Genomic DNA, 20,463 nt, shown 5'->3' with positions numbered 1-20,463 from the left:
AAATAGATTAAGAAGAACCGATTCCTTATACTACTGTGCATAGCTACTTTCTTACCATGACAGAATACCAGTAACCATGGCAACGTGAAAAACTCGGGTGCTCCTTAACTTGTGTGGGGTGGTATATTTACTGGCCACGATGTCACGTTATATCCCTCACTATAAGGCGGTTACAACATTATTTATACTTATATACTATTCACACTTTGCTAAGGATCAAATCATTGATTCAACAGAAAACTATGATGTGGGATCTAATTTGGTTTAAATATCTAAGCTTATTGTAAGTATGGATCCTAGGTTTCAGTATGTCACTGCACCTCTTGGATCCCATACCTGCTGCTGACAGGTGTTGTGTTCTTGTCAATGACTCGTTCCATGATTTGCAAAATGGTTGATATGGGCCATGAAAACCATTTTTATGGTTACTCACGTATCAAGTGCATAAGGTTAGATCAAAGTGGCTGTACGCCTAAAGAAGGGTTACCATATTATTATTAATCCAGTTTTAAATGGATGCAATTTCAAATTATAAATCTATGTTTAAGTAAAGTTGGGATTTTTTTGTGATCCTTAGCAAAGTGTGAGTACTATATACACATCTGGATATAAACGCTTAGTGTCAACATAAATCTCATCTGAGTAGTATAGAAGTAATCAGTTTCGGACATCAAAGCATTCCTAAGGAGAACAAAAGCATTCCTAAGGAGATCAATAGCATTCCAGGGGAGATCAAAGGCATTTTTTTAAGGAGTAATCCTACATACCAACGGAGTTTTCAGGATTCACATTCCATAAATTCCAGCGAGAACAATAGCATTTTTCAAGGAGCGCTCCTACATACTCAAGGAGCTTTCAGGAGCACATTCCATAAATTCCAGGAGCTGTCCTTTGAACCTATTCCATGACATCATTATATAATGAGATTACTCATGCTGACTGGAATGTGTATTGAAATGTTATGAATAGGAACCAAGCAAATTTGATATATCGAAATCATTGCTATTAAAGTTGAAATGGGTGGAATGTTGCTCTTGTCTATAAATTCATAGCTGATTCTAACCGCTTTCAATAAGTGCTTGGTACCATAAATAATATGTTCATTAAGTAGTACATCTTATTTGTTGACACTTGTAAGCTAGTCTGTCGTATAGACCCTGAAGCAAATATATCCATGAAAGCCCACGCAAGTCTAGAAAATGTGGCAAGTTTATATTTCCTCAGCTTCTGAAAATGAAGAAAGTCTCAGGGCTCCTTTATATTAATATTTTTTTTTACTATGAACTTTTTTCAGTAAAATATGTTCATTTTAGAGACTAGTTGTTAGTCTAACTTGTAAGCATGCATCACTTCTTACGTTATATTCCATCAAAAATTCCAACCTAGAAATGCAGCAGTCTATTTCCTTTTATATGTAATATCAATGTTCAAACCATGTACATATAGCTTCTTTGGAAATAACATATTGTTTAAATCAAATAGTTTGAAAAGAAGTACAAACATATGTCAATATGAATGGAAGGCTTAGCCTGGTGAGTCACGCAGATTGGAATGTCAGTTACTGAAATTGAAAATATTCACCCAAACGCAACCGTCCACGTTAAAGTGGGACGAAAGTTGGGTCATCTCGCCTCAAAGTTGTGTTTTGGCGCTACACTCCAGCGGATCGCAATTTGTTCAATCTAAGATATACTACCCATCAAAAGCTTAAACTCACTAGTGAAAATGCAGGTTAATGGTACCTGCGGCAAAGATTAATTATTTACAAAACCCTGCAAGATATCATTACACAGCCAACTTACATGAATTCGATATGGGTCATGCTTCCAGAAAACAAAGTCATTTCCGTAATTCTGCAACAAACATAACTCTCTGAGATTGGAATGTGTATTGAATGTCAACTGAGTATTTCTCTACTCCAGCAGGTAAAGGGTTAACAGAATGTATGAAATACAGCTCACCTTTTCTAGCTCATTGTACATGTCTGCATATGAATATAATTCTGCAGTATACAAGCAGGTCAAAATTAAGACTATTCTCTGCAAGAAATGAAATATCAAATGCTCAATGGATGAGAAATGTTACTTATAAGTCAATCAATTCTAACAATTTGTACAAAGTTTCAATTACATACCTTCAACTGAACAACATAGGGTTTGCAGAAACACCGTTCCTGGTCTTGAATTGATAACACTTTTTTCACTTTGCTTTTTAGGATAGGTATAGTTTCACACAACTGCTTATCATTCAGCTGAATCACACGCCAGACAGACATGTGTGCGTTCACCTGTACCTGTGGTTTTTTTTATACCAACATTAAATAAAATCACGTATATCTTCAATGTCTTACCACTTTATTTTGAATGTTTAATGGTAGACGCTATTCCGAAAATGTCACGATTTATATTACGCTATATCATGACTTACAATTCGTTTGTATTTTCAGTACACATATTCTATTTAAAATGTCACGATCAAGATTTGCAAACTTTTTTGTTTGCAGACAAATAAGAAAGTATACCATATGACCTCGTTACACTATTATCTGATTATTGCATTGTATTGCAATAGTTGTGCCACAAACTATTTTATTGATACTTCATCAACTACAACCTTTATATTAAACTGAGGTCAGATTTAGTTTCATGTTTTTCTGTGGAAGGTTATTTAGTATTTGTAACTCATTTATAGTAGGGGCGGTGGGGTATTGGTTAAAGCGTTGGCTCGTCACGCCGAAGACCCGGGTGAATCCCCATGGGTACAATGTGTGAAGCCCATTTCTGGTGTCCCCGCCGCCATGTTGCTGGAATATTACTAAAAGCGCGTAAAACCAAATGTCATAAGTCAGTCATTAATAGCTAAAGATATGCATGACGTAACAAGTCAGCCAAGTCATGGTTGGGTGTATTGTTCTCATGCACTGATACATTCAGTCATCTCAGCCTTCATTAAAGCAAAACAATGGATAGTATAAAACGTAGTAGCCATTTCCAAATAGGGAAGTGCTGACACAGAAAGGAATGTGTATTCACGTGACAAGCTCACTGTGTGGTCATTGTTGAGATGTTATTATAGATCATGAGCCACAACTGACTAGTGTAGGGGCTGCGACTTGACACTATTGAAAAGAGATGCCGTGTGTCAACAACCTGTTTGTGAGCTTTTTAGGTAGATAGCAGAATTCGAAGAACAGCATTTTGCAAAAATATGAAATTATCTAAGCTGTAATCGTTTTGTGTTTTCTTCACACGAAACATTCGAGTTCAACAACACCACCTGGATGTATTGTAGGAATAGTTTCATTGGTAAATACTTTAGGTTTTTCTGTTTATTTGGTCAAAGCTTCTTTAACTTTTTGTTGTTACCTCTCGGTAGTTATGTAAAGTGCATGAACACTCATACACACGCAATGTATGCATGACATCAAGGTTAGACGTGATGACAGATGCTAATACACTAATGCTATATTAACCTAGACTCTTCATTCAGCCAAAACATGGCGTAGCAGACCTTTCCATATAAGGTTATGCTACTACTTGATCACCCAATCCAGAGCGGGGCAGTCTTGTAAAAGGCAATTACACTGGTGTCAGCAATATATATATATATTCGGGGGTTTGGGGGCGGTGGGGTAGCCTAGTGGTTAAAGCGTTGGCTCGTCACGCCGAAGACCCGGGTTCGAATCCCAACATGGGTACAATGTATGAAGCCCATTTCTGGTTTCCCCGCCGTGATGTTGCTGGAATATTGCTAAAAGCGGCGTAAAACCAAACTCAGTCAGTCAGTAACAGCCTGTTCAAGATCATATTGTTTTGAACAATAGGATTGCTGAAACATATTTACAATGTGTATGACACCATAGAAACATGAATTAAAAACAACGAAACAAAAATTGTAACAGACCTTTTATTAACAACATAAGGTGTCAGTCTTCACAAGTGTAGGGTTCAAGGGATTTTTCACAAGAAAAAAAGCAATCTTGATGGTTCAATGATTTTAAAGCTTGTATTGTGTTTTAGTCTTAACATGAAACATGAAACAACTCAGATACAGCAGGTATAGAGCAGAGAAGACTATCGTTTAGCGGCATTTATGCCACAGAAAGATGTTTGTGTCCTGGGGGTCCCAACTTGGCTGCTCTCCTGATGTATAGGACCAAGTGTTTCTTTGATAGGGAGCTGTTGGTGTCATTTCGAGAAAACTGTTTTGTCTTCTTGGCAGGTTGTGTTTTTAATATGTGGATAAGTCCACATCTCTTCCTTCCTTTATGTCGGCTTGGTGACTGATTCTTCTGTGTCATTATTATGGGATGATAAAATCTCGACTGAAGGGTTGTAACGTAAGACAAGGATTTTATTCTTGCTGACCCTCATCATCATCATCATTATCGTCATCGGCAGCCATGACAGATTCACTGTCACTTTCTACTTCGGGCATATCTATACGAGTCAGAATGTCTTTCATGATAGTTTTCATGAAACGGGTTATCTTGTTTTTGATGATAGATTGATCAGTGCCAGGGTCCATATCACTCAGGCTGTCTAGGTTGGGTTGAAATAGAGGTGCCTGTTTAAAGTATTGAGTGAACTCTATGACATTGTTAAGGCTATTGGCCAATTCATTTCCCCATATCTGTTTCATTTTATGTCAATCCAATCTTCTGTTCGACCCTGTTGTCTGTACTTTTTCCTTTTGAGTTTCATCACGTCATGGTTGATGTTGTACACACGATTCCAGATGCGTTGTAAACCCACATTTTGCCACTCCTCCATGTCAGTGCTTGAAGGCTTCCCACGACATTGTTTTCCAGCAGAACCTCCTCCTTTCTGTACAGGAAGTTGTTCCTCGCCTTCACTGTTGTCGTCACTATCATATCTGAGACGTTTCCTCTTTGATTTCAAACTGGTGTTTGCTGGACACCATGTTTTGATATGTCGCTGTAGATCATGCATATTGTCTATTAATACCCCGCAGTCGGTACACGCAGTGGCCATGGTGAAAGGTCCTGTGTCGTCACTTGAGATGGATGCTGTTTCAACGTCGTTGTCAAAGCTAAGAGATCTTTCTTTGGATGTGTGATCAGCACAAATGTCGGAAGCTGTCTGAACGTCTAATACTGGAGAAACCTCTTTTACCTGTTCTTGTTGCAAACCACTCTGTTGATCAGATGTATTGAGGTTGGTTTTCAAGAGATTGACATGGAGTCTATTCTTTTCACTTGTACTAGGTTTGAGATCCACTGTGAGGTGTCCATAAGGTGTTTCAACAGCCTTTTCATAAAGAGTCATAAATCTACTAATGTCATCAGGAAATATCCTTCTGGCAAATAACTTCACCTGCTGTCTGTCCACTGGTGAATTGAAAAGTGTTACATAATGTGAATTTAGAGCAATGTCACGAGATTCCTTACCTCTTGGGAAGAGGTTTTGCAATAGCAAAAAGATAATAACATTTTTGTGGTGGGAGGTTTGAGTAAACAGACGGGAAATCCGCTTATCGTTCTTTGCTTCAGACAGAAAATCATCCAACACCATCATGTTCTGGTTGTTGGCATCAAAGTAGTTTTCATCTTCAATATTGTAAGGTATTCCTTTCACAAAACGTACTTGGGGTAAAGTTTGAAGAATGCTATCGTAAAGAGGTTGCCACACGGTATAACACCAGACTATACAGTCAGGTAGAGGTTGAATGAATCCATGTCTTAATAGGTTGAAGACAAACACCGACTTTCCACATCCACTGGGTCCAACGATGATGCCATTAGAGGGAATCAGAAATTTGAATTGTTCATGCTTCTTGTTCTCCTCCTGAGGAGGAAGAGGAGGAGGAGTAGGAGGAAGTTGTTTATCCTGAGGCGGAGAAAGTTGTTTATCCTGAGGAGGAGGAGGAGGAGGAGGAGGAAGTTGTTTATCCTGAGGCGGAGAAGGGGAAAGTTGTTTATCCTGAGGAGGAGGAGAAGGAAGATGTTTATCCTGAGGAGGAGGAGAAGGAAGTTGTTTATCCTGAGGAAGAGGAGGATGTAACTCTTGAATTGATCCATGCATATGCATCTGCTTCTGATGTCTTTGTAAATTATCTTTTCGCGTAAATCTCTTGTCACAGTCTGGACAGGTGGTAGTAAGCTCCATAGTGATGTAACACAAGTGGGTGATTAGAGGGTCTGAAGCATTCTTTTATACCTTTGAGCCATGTTACGTTTCAAGGCAGCTTTAGTCCGTTTCATAATGATATTGGACACAGGTTGTATTTTCAGTGCAGTCTTCTTTTTGCCCTTCACAGTTGCCCTTCGTTTTTTCTTGTTAGATGTAACCTGTCTATTCAGCGATCCCATTGCTTTTCTCTGACCTGTTTTTGTTGACTTGCTCTTGCCAAACTTTGTGAACATGGGTGTAGGGCCAAATATATCCCCAGAAGCTCTCCTCATGTTGAAAAAGGACGTCTTATCCGTCAGCAGGCAAGAGTGAAATGCCAGTCATTACTTACTTCAGTTTAGTATTATTCTACTTTCTTACTATGCAGGATATTTTTGCAAATGATATTTGCATTTGTATATTTTTCTTATACCCAACAAAACATCATTTTGATCTAAACTACTTTTTTTTTTATGTTTTTTTTTCCACATACATCAGTAGCATCATTGACAACTGAAACAAGAAGGTGTACAGTATTTGAAGTAGTGACAAATATATTGAGATACATAAGTGTCATTCCATATAAAGGTCCTTACATCAAATTGATGAAGAAAGTGATGAAAACTCCAGTTGGTTTTACATTTACATAAGAGATAATACAAACAATAGAAGCCACATACATTTGAATCTACAGATTGTAACCGTTCACCATTCTGCAAGTAAGATTTAACATGAGACTTTAGATAACTATCAAATACAGCATCAACTGGTTCTGCTAAACTATCAAACAGTTCTGCTCTAGTTCCTTTGAAATACATAGCCACCCAGTGGCGACCACTCTTTTGTCTGCTGTCTGTATTCACAATGACACCCACTCCTTTCTTCAACAGTGAAGGTGTGAGTGTGGGTAAAGTATCTTTAGCATACACTCCCAAGACATGTCTCTGTAAGACTGAATCACACTGTATGGCACATTGCAGTTCTGAAGCTTTCATGTTGATGATTACTTGATATACACGTTCCTTGCCTTATCAATTTCTATGATAGAGTTTCTTCACTCATGATGACACAATTCAAAGTTTTTGTGAGAGCAGATTTGAATTCAATTTCAAGTCTCACATTTCCCGATTTCACCAGATTGAGATATTCAGTTCCTACTTCATCCTTTAAATCTATGTTTGACTGGTTTGTGTAAACTATAAGCATCTTGGTTGTTCACAAATCGTTTCACCTTCCTCAGCTTGATACTATGGTGACTCTTTTTCTTCAATTCATCAGGCAGTTTGTAGGGTCCATAATAAGCGCCTGGATTGTGATGGTCATAATAATACTTTTCTAATGCTTTTTGCTGTTTCAACTCACTGCTTTTCTTTTGGGAACTCATGTTGTACTGAGGAGAATGTGACTTACTAAACAAAATATATAACATAAATCACATTTGGTTTGATTATTTATTCATTCACCACTATCCCCTATTACAATTCACAAAAGTGTGTTACAGAACATAATGATCATCACCATGTTACAAAGCATGATTAAAACACCTCTGAATTACACTGATAGGATATGTCCTTCAAAATCTTGAGATAACATGTCTTCCATCATCCCCTCTGGATCATAGTCACACAAACAGTCAATAAGTTCATTACAACACACGTGACACTGGACTTGTCCACTATTGCAACTCACGTGACGCAGCATATTATTGTGACGACAAATGCTACAATTTCGTTGAAGAGGAGTAAGTTTCTCTTCTTCATATGGATCTTCCGCTGTTAAATCACCTGCGACATTCATCTCCATGTGTTGTTTCTCTTGCTGTTCAATGTCTTCCATGAGTTGAGTGTAATCCAACCACAAGTCATTTAAGGTGGACTGTGTTGGAAGCCAGTCATTGAAGTTAGGTTCTGTAGGAGGTGTTATAGGTTCTATCAGGAGTGATGGAGATGGCTGCGGTGCAGTGGGTGAAATAGCGCTGACATTGCTCCTATCAATGAAGAAGACGAATGTAAATTGAGAAACAAAATTATTTCATTGTAAACAATTAGGTAGAACAAATATAATTCATTATCGTAATGATTACACCTACCTTGGTTTGATTGCTGGACTGGCTACTCCTTTTTGGTCTTCCGCTTTTGTGGTCTTTTGCTCTTCTTTGCCACTGGTTGTCTATCGTTCTCCTTATACACGTGAGTCATGATGTTATATAAAGACGCCCCTTAACTCTTTATCGGCTGGTGTAGAACCATACAATAGGGTTAAAAGTTCAAAGGACAGCTCCTGGAATGTATGGAATGTGAATCCTGAAAACTCCTTTGGTATGTAGGATTACTCCTTAAAAAAATGCCTTTGATCTCCCCTGGAATGCTATTGATCTCCTTAGGAATGCTTTTGTTCTCCTTAGGAATGCTTTGATGTCCGAAGCGGTTAGAATCAGCTATAAATTTATAGACATGAGCAACATTCCACCCATTTCAACTTTAATAGCAATGATTTCGATATATCAAATACTGACTGAGTTTAGTTTTACGCCGCTTTTAGCAATATTCCAGCAATATCACGGCGAGGAACACCAGAAATGGGCTTAACACATTGTGCCCATGTGGGGAATCGAACCCGGGCCTTTGGCGTGACGAGCCAACGCTTTAACCACTAGGCTACCCCACCGCCCCATATATCAAATATGTTTGGTTCCTAGTCATAACATTTCAATACACATTCCCATCTCCGTGAGTCATGATGTTAAATAAAGACGCCCCTTAACTCTTTATCGGTTGGTATAGAACCATAGTGTAGGCTATCATTGTATAAAATAGGGTTAAAGGTTCAAAGGACAGCTCCTGGAATGTATGGAATGTGAATCCAGAAAACTCCGTTGGTATGTAGGATTACTCCTTAAAAAAATGTCTTTGATCTCCCCTGGAATGCTATTGATCTCCTTAGGAATGCTTTTGTTCTCCTTAGGAATGCTTTGATGTCCGAATAGCAATGATTTCGATACATCAAATTTGCTTGGTTCCTAGTCATAACATTTCAATACACATTCCCATCTCCGTGAGTCATGATGTTAAATAAAGACGCCCCTTAACTCTTTATCGGTTGGTATAGAACCATAGTGTAGGCTATCATTGTATACAATAGGGTTAAAGGTTCAAAGGACAGCTCCTGGAATGTATGGAATGTGAATCCAGAAAACTCCGTTGGTATGTAGGATTACTCCTTAAAAAAATGTCTTTGATCTCCCCTGGAATGCTATTGATCTCCTTAGGAATGCTTTTGTTCTCCTTAGGAATGCTTTGATGTCCATTCAATACAATGATTACTTCTATCTTACTACTCTTTAATACCTTACTGTCGTAGATGTGGAAGAATATATATGTAACAAAGTAAAACATTATGAAGAGAGCGCCGAAAAGCTTTCGTGAGTCCAGTCTCTTCTTATTATGAATATGCGTGTTTGATTACAAACACGAGAAAAGTCCGGTCACGTGATATGCAAATTAGCCTGTGGCAGTGAGGTTATGTTAAGTCATCGCAGCCATGATGTAGGTTGATGCTGGTGGAACTGCATTGTCAACTTTACATCATCTCGGACTTCCTACACTGCCGATCTGTGCCGAATGCTTCGATGTAATTGCCTGGTTGCTATAGGAACGGGTTGAGTGACAGCTCCGACTTGTGCTGGATGTAAACAGTGCCTGACTCCACTTTAACCGGGAAGACGTCTTGCTGTAAACAGAATAAACACTGATATAAACATTTACTGTCCGTACAAACCCATCACAAGATCGTGCACTTCGTGGCCTTGCGAGAGATTAAACTGATTTGACTGTCATGAAAACCGATCGCGATAATTGATATCTCGGCCATTCCATGGTATGTTGTCACATCATGGCCGCTTTGGTCTATTTGTCCTATACACATAAACATTAACCAAACACCACCCACTGTTTTATATCAGTACGAAAACATGACATGTTTTATATGCTTTGAAAACCATATACATTTTAAACTGGCAACTGTAATATATTTTACTCTGATTAAAAAAAAAATAAAACTGAAATTGCAATTTTTGGTACTAATTTACTTGCAATCTGTGAGAAATACACAAAAACGTGAATATCAACAATATTAAGCATGGTCACAATGAGTACCGGGGCGGTGGGGTAGCCTAGTGGTTAAAGCGTTGGCTCGTCACGCCGAAGACCCGCGTTCGAATCCCCAAATGGGTACAATGTGTGAAGCCCATTTCTGGTGTTCCCCGCCGTGATGTTGCTGGAATATTGCTAAAAGCGGCGTAAAACCATACTCAGTCAGTCAGTCACAATGAGCACCCCACCAATCTGATTGTCACACAGTAACTGTTCTCAAACTAATGATTGTTGCGGTTGTAAGAATTCGCATTGGCGACCACACCAGTACCAGGGGTAGTCATCTCGCGCACGGGTAAGATCTGCCAGTCACCTCCTGGCAATCAAGAGTCAAATTCTCAGGATCAAAATCTATACCTTATAGAGAGCCTGCATCAATTCCTGCAGGTAGAGGGGATCTCTTGTTCGAAACGCGCCTTCAGGATGCCCCAACGATGTTCGATATGGGTTCCGGAAATGGGCGATCACCGATTCTGAACGGTGAGGTCCAGTGTTGTCACCCATGAATTTCGAACGACTGACAAGGGGATGGTTATCAAAATGTGGTACGACGGCAGTATCCAGTACTTCCTATAGATGACATTGACCGTCAGGTGTCACAGGTACTGTTTCTGTAATTGTTTGGTGATTTTTTTAGTGTTTAACGCGGAATACTATTTGAAAGCTCAATTACAAATAATTAAATAATTATCATGATAATTAAGATACATTTCGTATTCTGTCAATGAATGTGCAAATTTCAGGAATCGTTTTGGAGGTGTTCATTTGTGATACGGCTGGTTGGTTTATTGTGTAACGCTGCACTCAGCAATATTCCAGCTAAATGACGTCGCTCCGTAAGTAATCTATTGCCTGGTCCTGGACCAGGCAATCCAGTGATCAACAGCATGAGCATCGTTCTACGTAATTGGGATACGATGACAACTTGTGTCAACCAAGTCAGCGAGCCTGCCCAGATGCTGTAATGAGACCCAAGTGGCAGTCATATGAAATACAACACCCACGTCGACCACGCCTACGCGACCATCAAAGGACCGGCTGCATTGATCACCTCCTGGCCATATGCCTGGTTACGACGTCAACAACACCGCCTTCGGGATCGAGTCGAAAATAGTCACTTTCATCAGCCAAATGAACCTAATGTCATGTCCCCAAATTTTCGGTTTTCTTGGAGCCTGCGCCACGCCAGTCGTTCCTGTCTGTGCCGAGGAAGAGACGTCTGATCGGTCAACATGCTCTCTGACCATCAGCCTAAGCCTCGTTCTGGTGGTACTGGAGGACGCCAACCAGATGATAGTTGTCCAGGGCCCTTATTCTCGAAACGTTCGTAGCCCTAAGAATTCTTAACTTTGATCGTAGCCACTGTGTTAAGAAAGGGCTTTAGAAGTTCGTAAGGCTACGAACGTTTCGAGAATTGCTCGCCTGGGTCTTAAGAAAATTATCACAAAATTGACTAAGAGGCCCTGTGTAGTCTATCTAGCTGACTTTGGTAGTATTAGAGCGGAGTGAGTGAGTGAGTGAGCAAACAATCCTGTGTTTCGGGCGTGTTGAAGTTTCGCGTCCAGGTTATCCTGTACTGAAATGTATTGATCCACTATAGAGTGTGTGATGCTGCTGAAGACGTCACTGCTGACGGCGACAATTACGAAGGACTGGGTAAGGGGTGGGTTGCCGAGTGGATGCAATATGTGGAGGTTATTTCCGGTGTCCATTGTCCTGATAATCGGGATACAACCACCATACAACCTACACACCACAGAGATGTAACAGGGACAACGTCGGTCGGACAACTAGATTACAACAGAAACGCCACAGGAATACAACCGGGCTGCCACAGGAATACAACCGGGTTGCCACAGGGGTACAACCCGGTTGCCACTGGAATACAACCGGGTTGCCACAGGAATACAACAGGGAAACCACAGGAATACAATCGCGCTGCAACAATAATACAACCGCGTTGCCACAGTAATACAACCGGGTTGCCACAGGAATACAACCGGGTTGCCACGGGAATACAACCGGGTTTCCACTGGAATACAACAGGGAATCCATAGGAATACAACCGGGCTGCAACAGGAATTCAACCGGGCTGCAACAGTAATACAACCGGGTTGCCACAGGAATACAACAGGGAAACCACAGGAATACAACTAGGCTGCCACATGAATACAACTTGGCTGCCACAGGAATACATCCGGGCTGCCACAGGGGTATTGCGTTATTTCAATTCATATGTTCCACATTAACCGAGAGTTCTATGTCCACAATAAACACATCATGACTTATGTCCCTTGGAAATGACGTCATTGGTGCCCAAATGATAAACGAATGACGTCGTTAGACCTTATTAGACCCATTTCACGTGGTGCAGGTATAGGTTTGGTTCTTGTGTCTCGATGCGCAGGCTACTGTTTAAATCTAACTGTTGTCTGGCCGTCAGCTGGCTATGTGGTTAGTTCCAGACTGTTACATTGTACAAAAAGTGTTACCACTTAACCAAATTGTATAACATTCAACCCGAGTCGGTTGTCTTTCCAACAGTAATTGAACTTCTTTCACCAAAACTAAAACATATATATATACGTACTACATCTAGCTTGCCATCGGCGAATATGCCGGTATTCTACGTTTGGTACATTCCTACATAAATCGTACAATATATGTCCCTCCTCTTCAACCTTCACTTTGATATCTAAACCATATGCAAATACATTTCGAAACTACAATTCGCAGTTTTGAATTCTGTTTGAAATTCGTTTTTCTATGATATCATCCGCTCATTGCAGGGCAAATTTAGTGAAAATTATATGGACTGTAAATCTAGCCAGGCTTGACACTAAATCACCATTCATTGCGCTTTTCGTAATTCATAGTATGTCTTAATTATGTTTATGTCGAATTTCACTGGGAGAATGTAATTTTTTATATTTTTTTTAAAAACAAACAAACCCCAAAAGCCCGGATCATTGTTATCACCAGTACTTTTGTCGAATCACCAATGCTCGTTCTGAAACATCGTCGCTGAACCCAGCATCGCTGAGAATGTTTAGAAAATATACACGAACGTCGAAGTGAACTTTCAGCCATACTGTAGACTATATAAAGTCACGTGACACATATGTCTGTTATGTTTTGCCCATTACATCACAACTATAATTCAAAACCATCTTCCTTACATGAATCATTGAATTCCTCATACAGTTCCAAATAAAAAGACAAATGGTCTTTGTCACCAAAACCAAATGTCTCAGTGAAATCTAGCAAAATATATCAGCGCTGTGAAAGGACCACTCGTTTCAAATGTAAACAATGCCCATGTGAAATTGTACACCATCTCAAATTTTATATTGTGAGCAGGGATAATCTACAACGTCAACGTTATATATAGTCTCCCTGCTATGAGTGATCTGGTTCGCCTACCCGTGGAATACACTTGCTCATAAGTTTTAGAACATGCATGGGAAGAGCATCGTAGCAAGAGATAGTTAAATATAAATAGGTGTATTCCAATTATTTCCACGATTCAACACAATATATCATACTTTCCGTAAGCGTGACGCCATGACTCACGCAAACTCACACACAACGATGACGGCACTATCTGTTTCTGACTGTTGCCTTTGAAAATAAAGAAAATATCAACCAGCAGATTGTCAAAAAATGTCGGACTACTTACATGTCACATTTATGAATATACGTTGCTTGAAACAACGAAGGTTTCCTTCCAAATATCCTGCGTACTCGTGTTTTGAGAAAATCGCTTCCCGATAATGATGTCATACGTACGTCAACATTGTTACACATATTTGAAATTTTCATTGAGGTGAGATTATGAATGAGAATACACACGATCATTTCTATTTTGCTGCTTACATTTTAAGTTCTAATGCTTCTTTCGCATTATTACAAACGTTTTTTCACGTGATTAATGTCAGTATTTACATCTTTTGCTTTGGGACTAGAAAGGAGACCAGTCTAAATCAACTGGAACCAATTACGTCTTAATCAAAGGGCGGTAACTCTGGCCTGTTTAGCTCGACAAACAGAGGCCTCATAATTAAAACATTGATATTAAGTAAATAAAATAGTCCATTTTGGTTCACATACGAAAAAAGTGATTTTTTCATGTACACTTCCCCTTAAAATACCTGGGTTCGTTGAGTCGTGGTGAGTGAGTGAGTGAGTCAACGCCAGATTGGGGTCAGCGATACCGTCCAGTCCAAACACGTGCTCGAAACACGCTTTTTTGCCGTTCAATATTCACATCTCTTCACTCTGAGCATTGTCGTATTGACGTCACTGTGATATTGACGTCATTGCAGTCCAGCACAAATATCGATACTCTCCCACTTCTGATGAGATTCTAGGCCTCTGGTAATTACGACATCCATCACCGTGATTTAATGCCAATCGACAATATCTCGGCCATATAGTGGCTTTATCAATTTGTCGTTTATCAGCTAAACAGAGCTTATAATAGGCACATGTGAACCGTTTTGTCGACATTATTGTAACATCATCCTACAGTAAAGGCGGGATACTTTCATTGATGACAACTTCTTTATTACATTACGATGCGACGTTTCGGTGTAGATCCTTCAACAGACCTGTCACAGATCTAAGATCCTAGACAAACAGATCATCTTTCTGAAACAGGGAATCGACAAACGAGGTCAGAGCAACCAAGGTTTCGATCACAGTTCTTTCACTAATGCCCGCCACTTACCGTAATGACGTCATTTCAGTAAATCAACCTTGATTGATATATATACAGTCCGATTTCGAATATATAATGGACGCGATGGGTGGACTGGTTCCTGGCAGACGTTACGCTGCGTCACCTTTATGATCAACATGTTTAGTCAGATCTTATTCTGAATAATCATTAAACGGTGCCACTTGAGATCTAACTATTTTTAACTGGTCAGGATGATTAATAGTTTGTACTAGTTGTTTACTAATATGCAGACATAAGTATTACTTTACGCATTTTCAAGTGCTTTGAAGTTTCAAAAATTGGCATATCGCCAAACGCCTATTGTTATTTGACGTCACGAGCGCCATAATTAGACATGTGAGTGACAGCTTCCAGCACGAGGTGCCCGTGCAAGTCGGTCTGTCTCGGCAGCTACAGGTCACATGACAATGGAAATGACGTCACTGATGAGGTCAGTTGACAGATATTGATCACTACAACTTATACACGCTGTATTCACACAGGATAAAAGACACCGCAGTATTCAAATGTTATTGATTGTTTGGGGGGGGGTCCGCTATTCTGAGCAATGTGAAAGAAATATGACAGCCGGTTGTAAATACTCGAGTCTGGGCCAGACAGTACTGTGATTGACATGATAAGCAGTGTCCTAACCGGTCGAGGTACGATGTGACCAGCCAAGGAACTGACCACCCGGTCAATCAGGCTACCTCTTGTAACCACCCTAGGTTGTTGGGTCCGTTCAAACCCAGAATACGAGCAGTATGGCTCTAATGAAAAGACGTTTAACATGACACCTAAATCAAAGATGGGTTTTATTTATTCTCACAAACGTATAATAAGGACAGTTTTCGTTTTAAGTCTATATTTTCAACTTTATAACTATATCTCTGTTTTAATCTTATTTCACTATGATAAATGGAAGATATTGGTATTTTCTAGTCAAAAAGTCTCACACGGTTTTCTAACAGTAGCCTAGTGACAGCATGTTGACACTGTTCATGGTTTTCCGAGCTCTCCCACACATGCGCACGCGCACACACACATGCGCACGTCATTATACGTGCAATAATCTTGAAAAGGACACGTCTCCGCACGTTGCAGAAGAAACTGTTTTCATTGTGTTACCTTGGCAACGAAGACTGAATTTTTTATATTTTTTTTAGTATACTGTATATAGTTAGGGAACGTGCCCCTCTTGTGTTCCTTCCGTTCATGTTTCAATAGATTTCTTACTAATGAGCAGTTTTGAGTAGGCCATTAAAACCCTACCCTCGTAAACTACAATCTGACGTCTTACCTGTAGTCCCAACTCGTTCTTGCCGGTCTTCAGGTCAAACATGTAGGCGTGCCACGGACACATCACGTGACACGTGCCCTTGTAGTCCTCGATCTGACCTTGAAACAGCGGACCCCCTGCAGAGGATAGAAACAAATTAAGTGAGTGAGTGAGTGAGTGAGTGAGTGAGTGAGTGAGTGAGAATTCTAAATATCAAATACAGAGAACATTAATCGTGTAAGTTTGGGTGAGTGAGTGAGTAATCGGTGGCGGATCCAGAGGGTGGGGGGTGTTCGAACCCCTGACACCCCCCCAAAAGAAATAAAAAATAAAATAAAATAAAATAATAATAATAAATAATAAAAATAAATAAATAATAATAAATAATAAAAATAAATAAATAAATAAATATAAAAAATTAAAAATTAAAACAAATAAAACAACAACAAGAAACAACCCCAACCCCCCTTTGAAAATGTCTGGATCCGCCTGTGAGTAAGTGAGAATTCCAAATATCAAATATAGAGCGCATTAGGCGTGTATTTTGGGGTGAGTGAGTGAGTGAGTGAGAATTCTAAATACTAGTATCAAAAGTAGAGATTATTAGTTGAGTCTGTAAATATATCGGAAGAAAATCAATCGCTTCATGCGAACATTTAACATCACGCCCGATGGCCATGTTCATGTTATCTCAATCTGGTTTATTGATTTCGAATTTGTGGAAGTACAAGAGCAATACATATAATGTCTTTGTTGAATATCGTACCGGTTCATCTGCAACCATTAAACTGTATCTTTAAATTAGTACTCACTCACCCTGCAATATCTTTGAAGACTAAGAAAATCTATGGAAAGGTTTTGAACAGCTACGCATCGGATCAATGCATAGATCAATATAGTTTAGCGACTAACCCTCCGGGTTACAAAAAACATATTGATTGCTCACTTTTGTCCATTTGAGTCACAAGATGACTTAACACGCACAGGACACTACTAACTTATCATCCATGCTTGACCTCCCCAGGAGAACACGCTAATGTGAGATCAGTAGATTTAAGAAATACATTTCGGTTGGTACCTTGTGTAATGTTATATAGTACAGTTTATCCCTGAACTATTATAGTTAAAGCACGAGGACACGTGCGCCTGATGATACACTGTCGGTCCTTTGATCCTTTACCGAAGCATCTTAGAAATCGTTTCAATGAAACAGTATCATGATGATTTGTAGATCATTGTGACGTCATCGTTACCATGACGCCACAATCAAATGACGTCACCAATCTAAAGCTACTGAAGCTGGTGAGCATCACTCAAAACACTTCTAGATAACGATGAAGAATATTACTGCATCGTAAATTGAGTGAATGAGTGAGTAAATGTTACTTTAAGCCACATCCTCAAATTTGCAGCTATTCGCGGCTAGACAACATATATTTTCCTACAGAAACGAATACAGAATAAAAGAGATGTGATAAAATTCACTAAAACTTCAGTCCATTATCACAGTAAACAGTAAAAACTGACATTCAGAATTTAAAATCTACATCTTATTATATAGTTTAATTTAATTATTAAATTATTGGAAACAGTATTGAAAAGTTCAGAAATAGTTTGAACAGCATAAAATAGTTGGCAAATGAGCGAAAACTACCCACACTCCAACAAAAGGAGCATAACAAAGGATAGTCTGTCATACAGACCCTGAAACAAAGGATAGTCTGTCATACAGACCCTGAAACAAAGGATAGTCTGTAATACAGACCCTGAAGCAAAGGATAGTCTGTCATACAGACCCTGAAACATAGTCTGTCATACAGACCCTGAAGAAAGCAAAGGATAGTCTGTCATACAGACCCTGAAGAAAGCAAAGGATAGTCTGTCATACAGACCCTGAAACAAATATATCGAAGAAAGCCCATGCAAGTCTAGAATATGTGGCCAGTCTAGATTTCCACAGTTTCCGAAAAATGAAGAAAGTCTCAGGGCTCCTTTTCATTATGTTTTTTTTTTACTATGAACTGTTTTTATCTGAAATATCTTTATTTCAGAGACTAGTTGCTAGTCTAGTCATAGGGCTGTGACAGGGGATACATTGAGGGGGTCCTGTCCCTTCAATAACATGAATGAGTATAATGACAGTGTCCAATGCGACACCTACAGATCACCACGTCATCATGACGAGTTATACCAGAAAGGACATGATTGCCTGTCAAGGGTTGTATAACATGAAATGGAGTCTTGCCCTAGTGTCATCTAACATCAGCTGTATCAACATTCGTGTAGGTTTATACACTCAAGACAACTCAAGACATTCAATATCTGATCACCTCGTAATGATAAAAGACTTCGGGCGAGCTTCTCTAGGAGTCAAATGGAAGCACAGCAACTAGGTACTTTGGTCTCAAAACATTCGGATGTTCTCTCGTGTGATGTTTATCATAAGGACCCGTGAAGATCCGGTTTACAATTAGTCTCCAGTAAGTCATGCTTGTCGTTAGAGGCCACTAACGGGTAGGGCTGCGCAATATAACCGGTTTACCGGTATTTACCGGTTCAGACACGAAAACGATACGTATTGCGATACGCTGATCGAAAACCGGTATTTTGACTTGCATTCGGAAAACTTCGTAACACTCGGAAATCTTCGGATATTTCCTTTTTTCATTTGTGCCAAATATTATTCACATTTTATGTTTAATCATGAATAAAAGTTGTTATTAAAGCTTAATCAAGTATAGTTATTTTGCTGTGTATTTGCTCTATAAATCAAGCATTACCTCGATTATAAGTAGTTTTTGTTTAAAAATACTTCATGCAATATATTGCAATACATATCGCAATACATGCTTTCGCATCGCAATATATCGCAATATGAAAATTCTCTGCAATACCCACCCCTACTAACGGGATCGGGTGGTCAGGTTCGTTGACCTGGTTTTGACGCTTGTCATCGTATCGGACTTTTGTAAATCACTGAATTGTCTGATTGTCAGACACGATTGTTTACCGACCGCCGTCATATAAAAATATTGTTAAGTGCGGCGTTAAACAACAACAAACAAACAAACAAACATAACATGTCGAATATAATCAATCTGTTTCCACCAACACATCCTTGCTTGTGAATATGCTGGGGACGTAACAAGTGTCCTCTCCGTGCGTGTAGAAGACGACCACGATCCCCAACCACAGACTAATAAGATTATTATCTCCCTCAAATCAATATAACAAGTGAGGGATAGATTGGAGGGATAATTGGTTGCCATGGATACCATTATATAGTTAACAGTAAATTGTTAGTTTCAGCCAGTAATACCGACAGCGATCAGCACAGGTTTGAAATGCTATAACGGCGAGGAGGGTAGGTAGGTTGGTAAATGGTCTAGCGTCGCTGTACAACATACAGGAGCCGGTGGTCATGACTGGCTCTTCGGAATACTTCTTTGGAAGCTCAATTATAAATTATTATCATGATAATTAAGATACATTTTGTCTTCTGTCAATGGATGTGAAAATTTCAGGAATCGTTCATTTGTGATACGGCTGGTTGGTTTATTGTTTAACGCTGCACTCAGCAATATTCCAGCTAAATGACGTCTCTCTGTAAATAATCGAGTCTGGACCAGACAATTCAGTGAGCACAGAATGAGCATCGTTCTACGTAATTGGGATACGATGAAATGTGTCAATCAAGTCAGTGAGCCTTACCACTCGATCCCGGTAGTTGGTCTTACGTCAAGCATGGGTTACTGAAAATTAGTTCTAACCCGGATCTTCACGGGTATTTGAGATACGGAGAGAGTGAGTTAGGGTTGTATGAGTGAGTAACTGTGCTTTGTTTACTCCGTTCTGGACAGGTGAAGATCCGGGGGTAGAATAGGTCTTCAGCAACCCATGCTTGCCACAAAAGGCGACTATGCTTGTCGTAAGAGGCGACTAACGGGATCGGGTGGTCAGGCTCACTGACTTGGTTGACACATGCCATCGGTTCCCAATTGCGCAGATCGATGCTCATGCTGTTGATCAATGGAATGTCTGGTACAGACTCGATTATTTACAGACCGCCGCCATATAGCTGGACTATTGCTGAGTGCGGCGTAAAACACCCACTCACTCCATGGGGCGGTGGGGACGCCTAGTGGGTAAAGCGTTGGCTCGTCACGCCGAAGACCCGGGTTC

The 20,463-nt window shown here is 39.7% G+C and overlaps 1 protein-coding gene across 1 annotated transcript in view; it reads right to left on the bottom strand.

Annotated features, from left to right (window-relative positions):
• Positions 1-9,592: 9,592 nt before the first annotated feature.
• LOC124263498 (Rieske domain-containing protein-like) overlaps positions 9,593-20,463 on the bottom strand; it is a 28,197-nt gene continuing 17,326 nt past the window's right edge. Inside the window, exons 2-3 of the mRNA XM_046698155.1 lie at positions 16,303-16,418; positions 9,593-9,860 (exon numbers count right to left, since the gene is read on the bottom strand). Of these exons, the coding sequence (XP_046554111.1) occupies positions 9,777-9,860; positions 16,303-16,418 (200 nt within the window). The 3' untranslated portion in view covers positions 9,593-9,776. The remainder of the gene's footprint in view (positions 9,861-16,302; positions 16,419-20,463) is intronic.

The sequence above is a fragment of the Haliotis rubra genome, unplaced genomic scaffold, assembly GCF_003918875.1.
Source record: "Haliotis rubra isolate DU_JTF1 unplaced genomic scaffold, ASM391887v1 Scf886, whole genome shotgun sequence".
Taxonomy (NCBI): Eukaryota; Metazoa; Mollusca; class Gastropoda; order Lepetellida; family Haliotidae; genus Haliotis; species Haliotis rubra.
The sequence above is the reverse complement of the archived record's forward strand: the minus strand, read 5'-3'. Positions and strand labels throughout refer to the sequence as shown.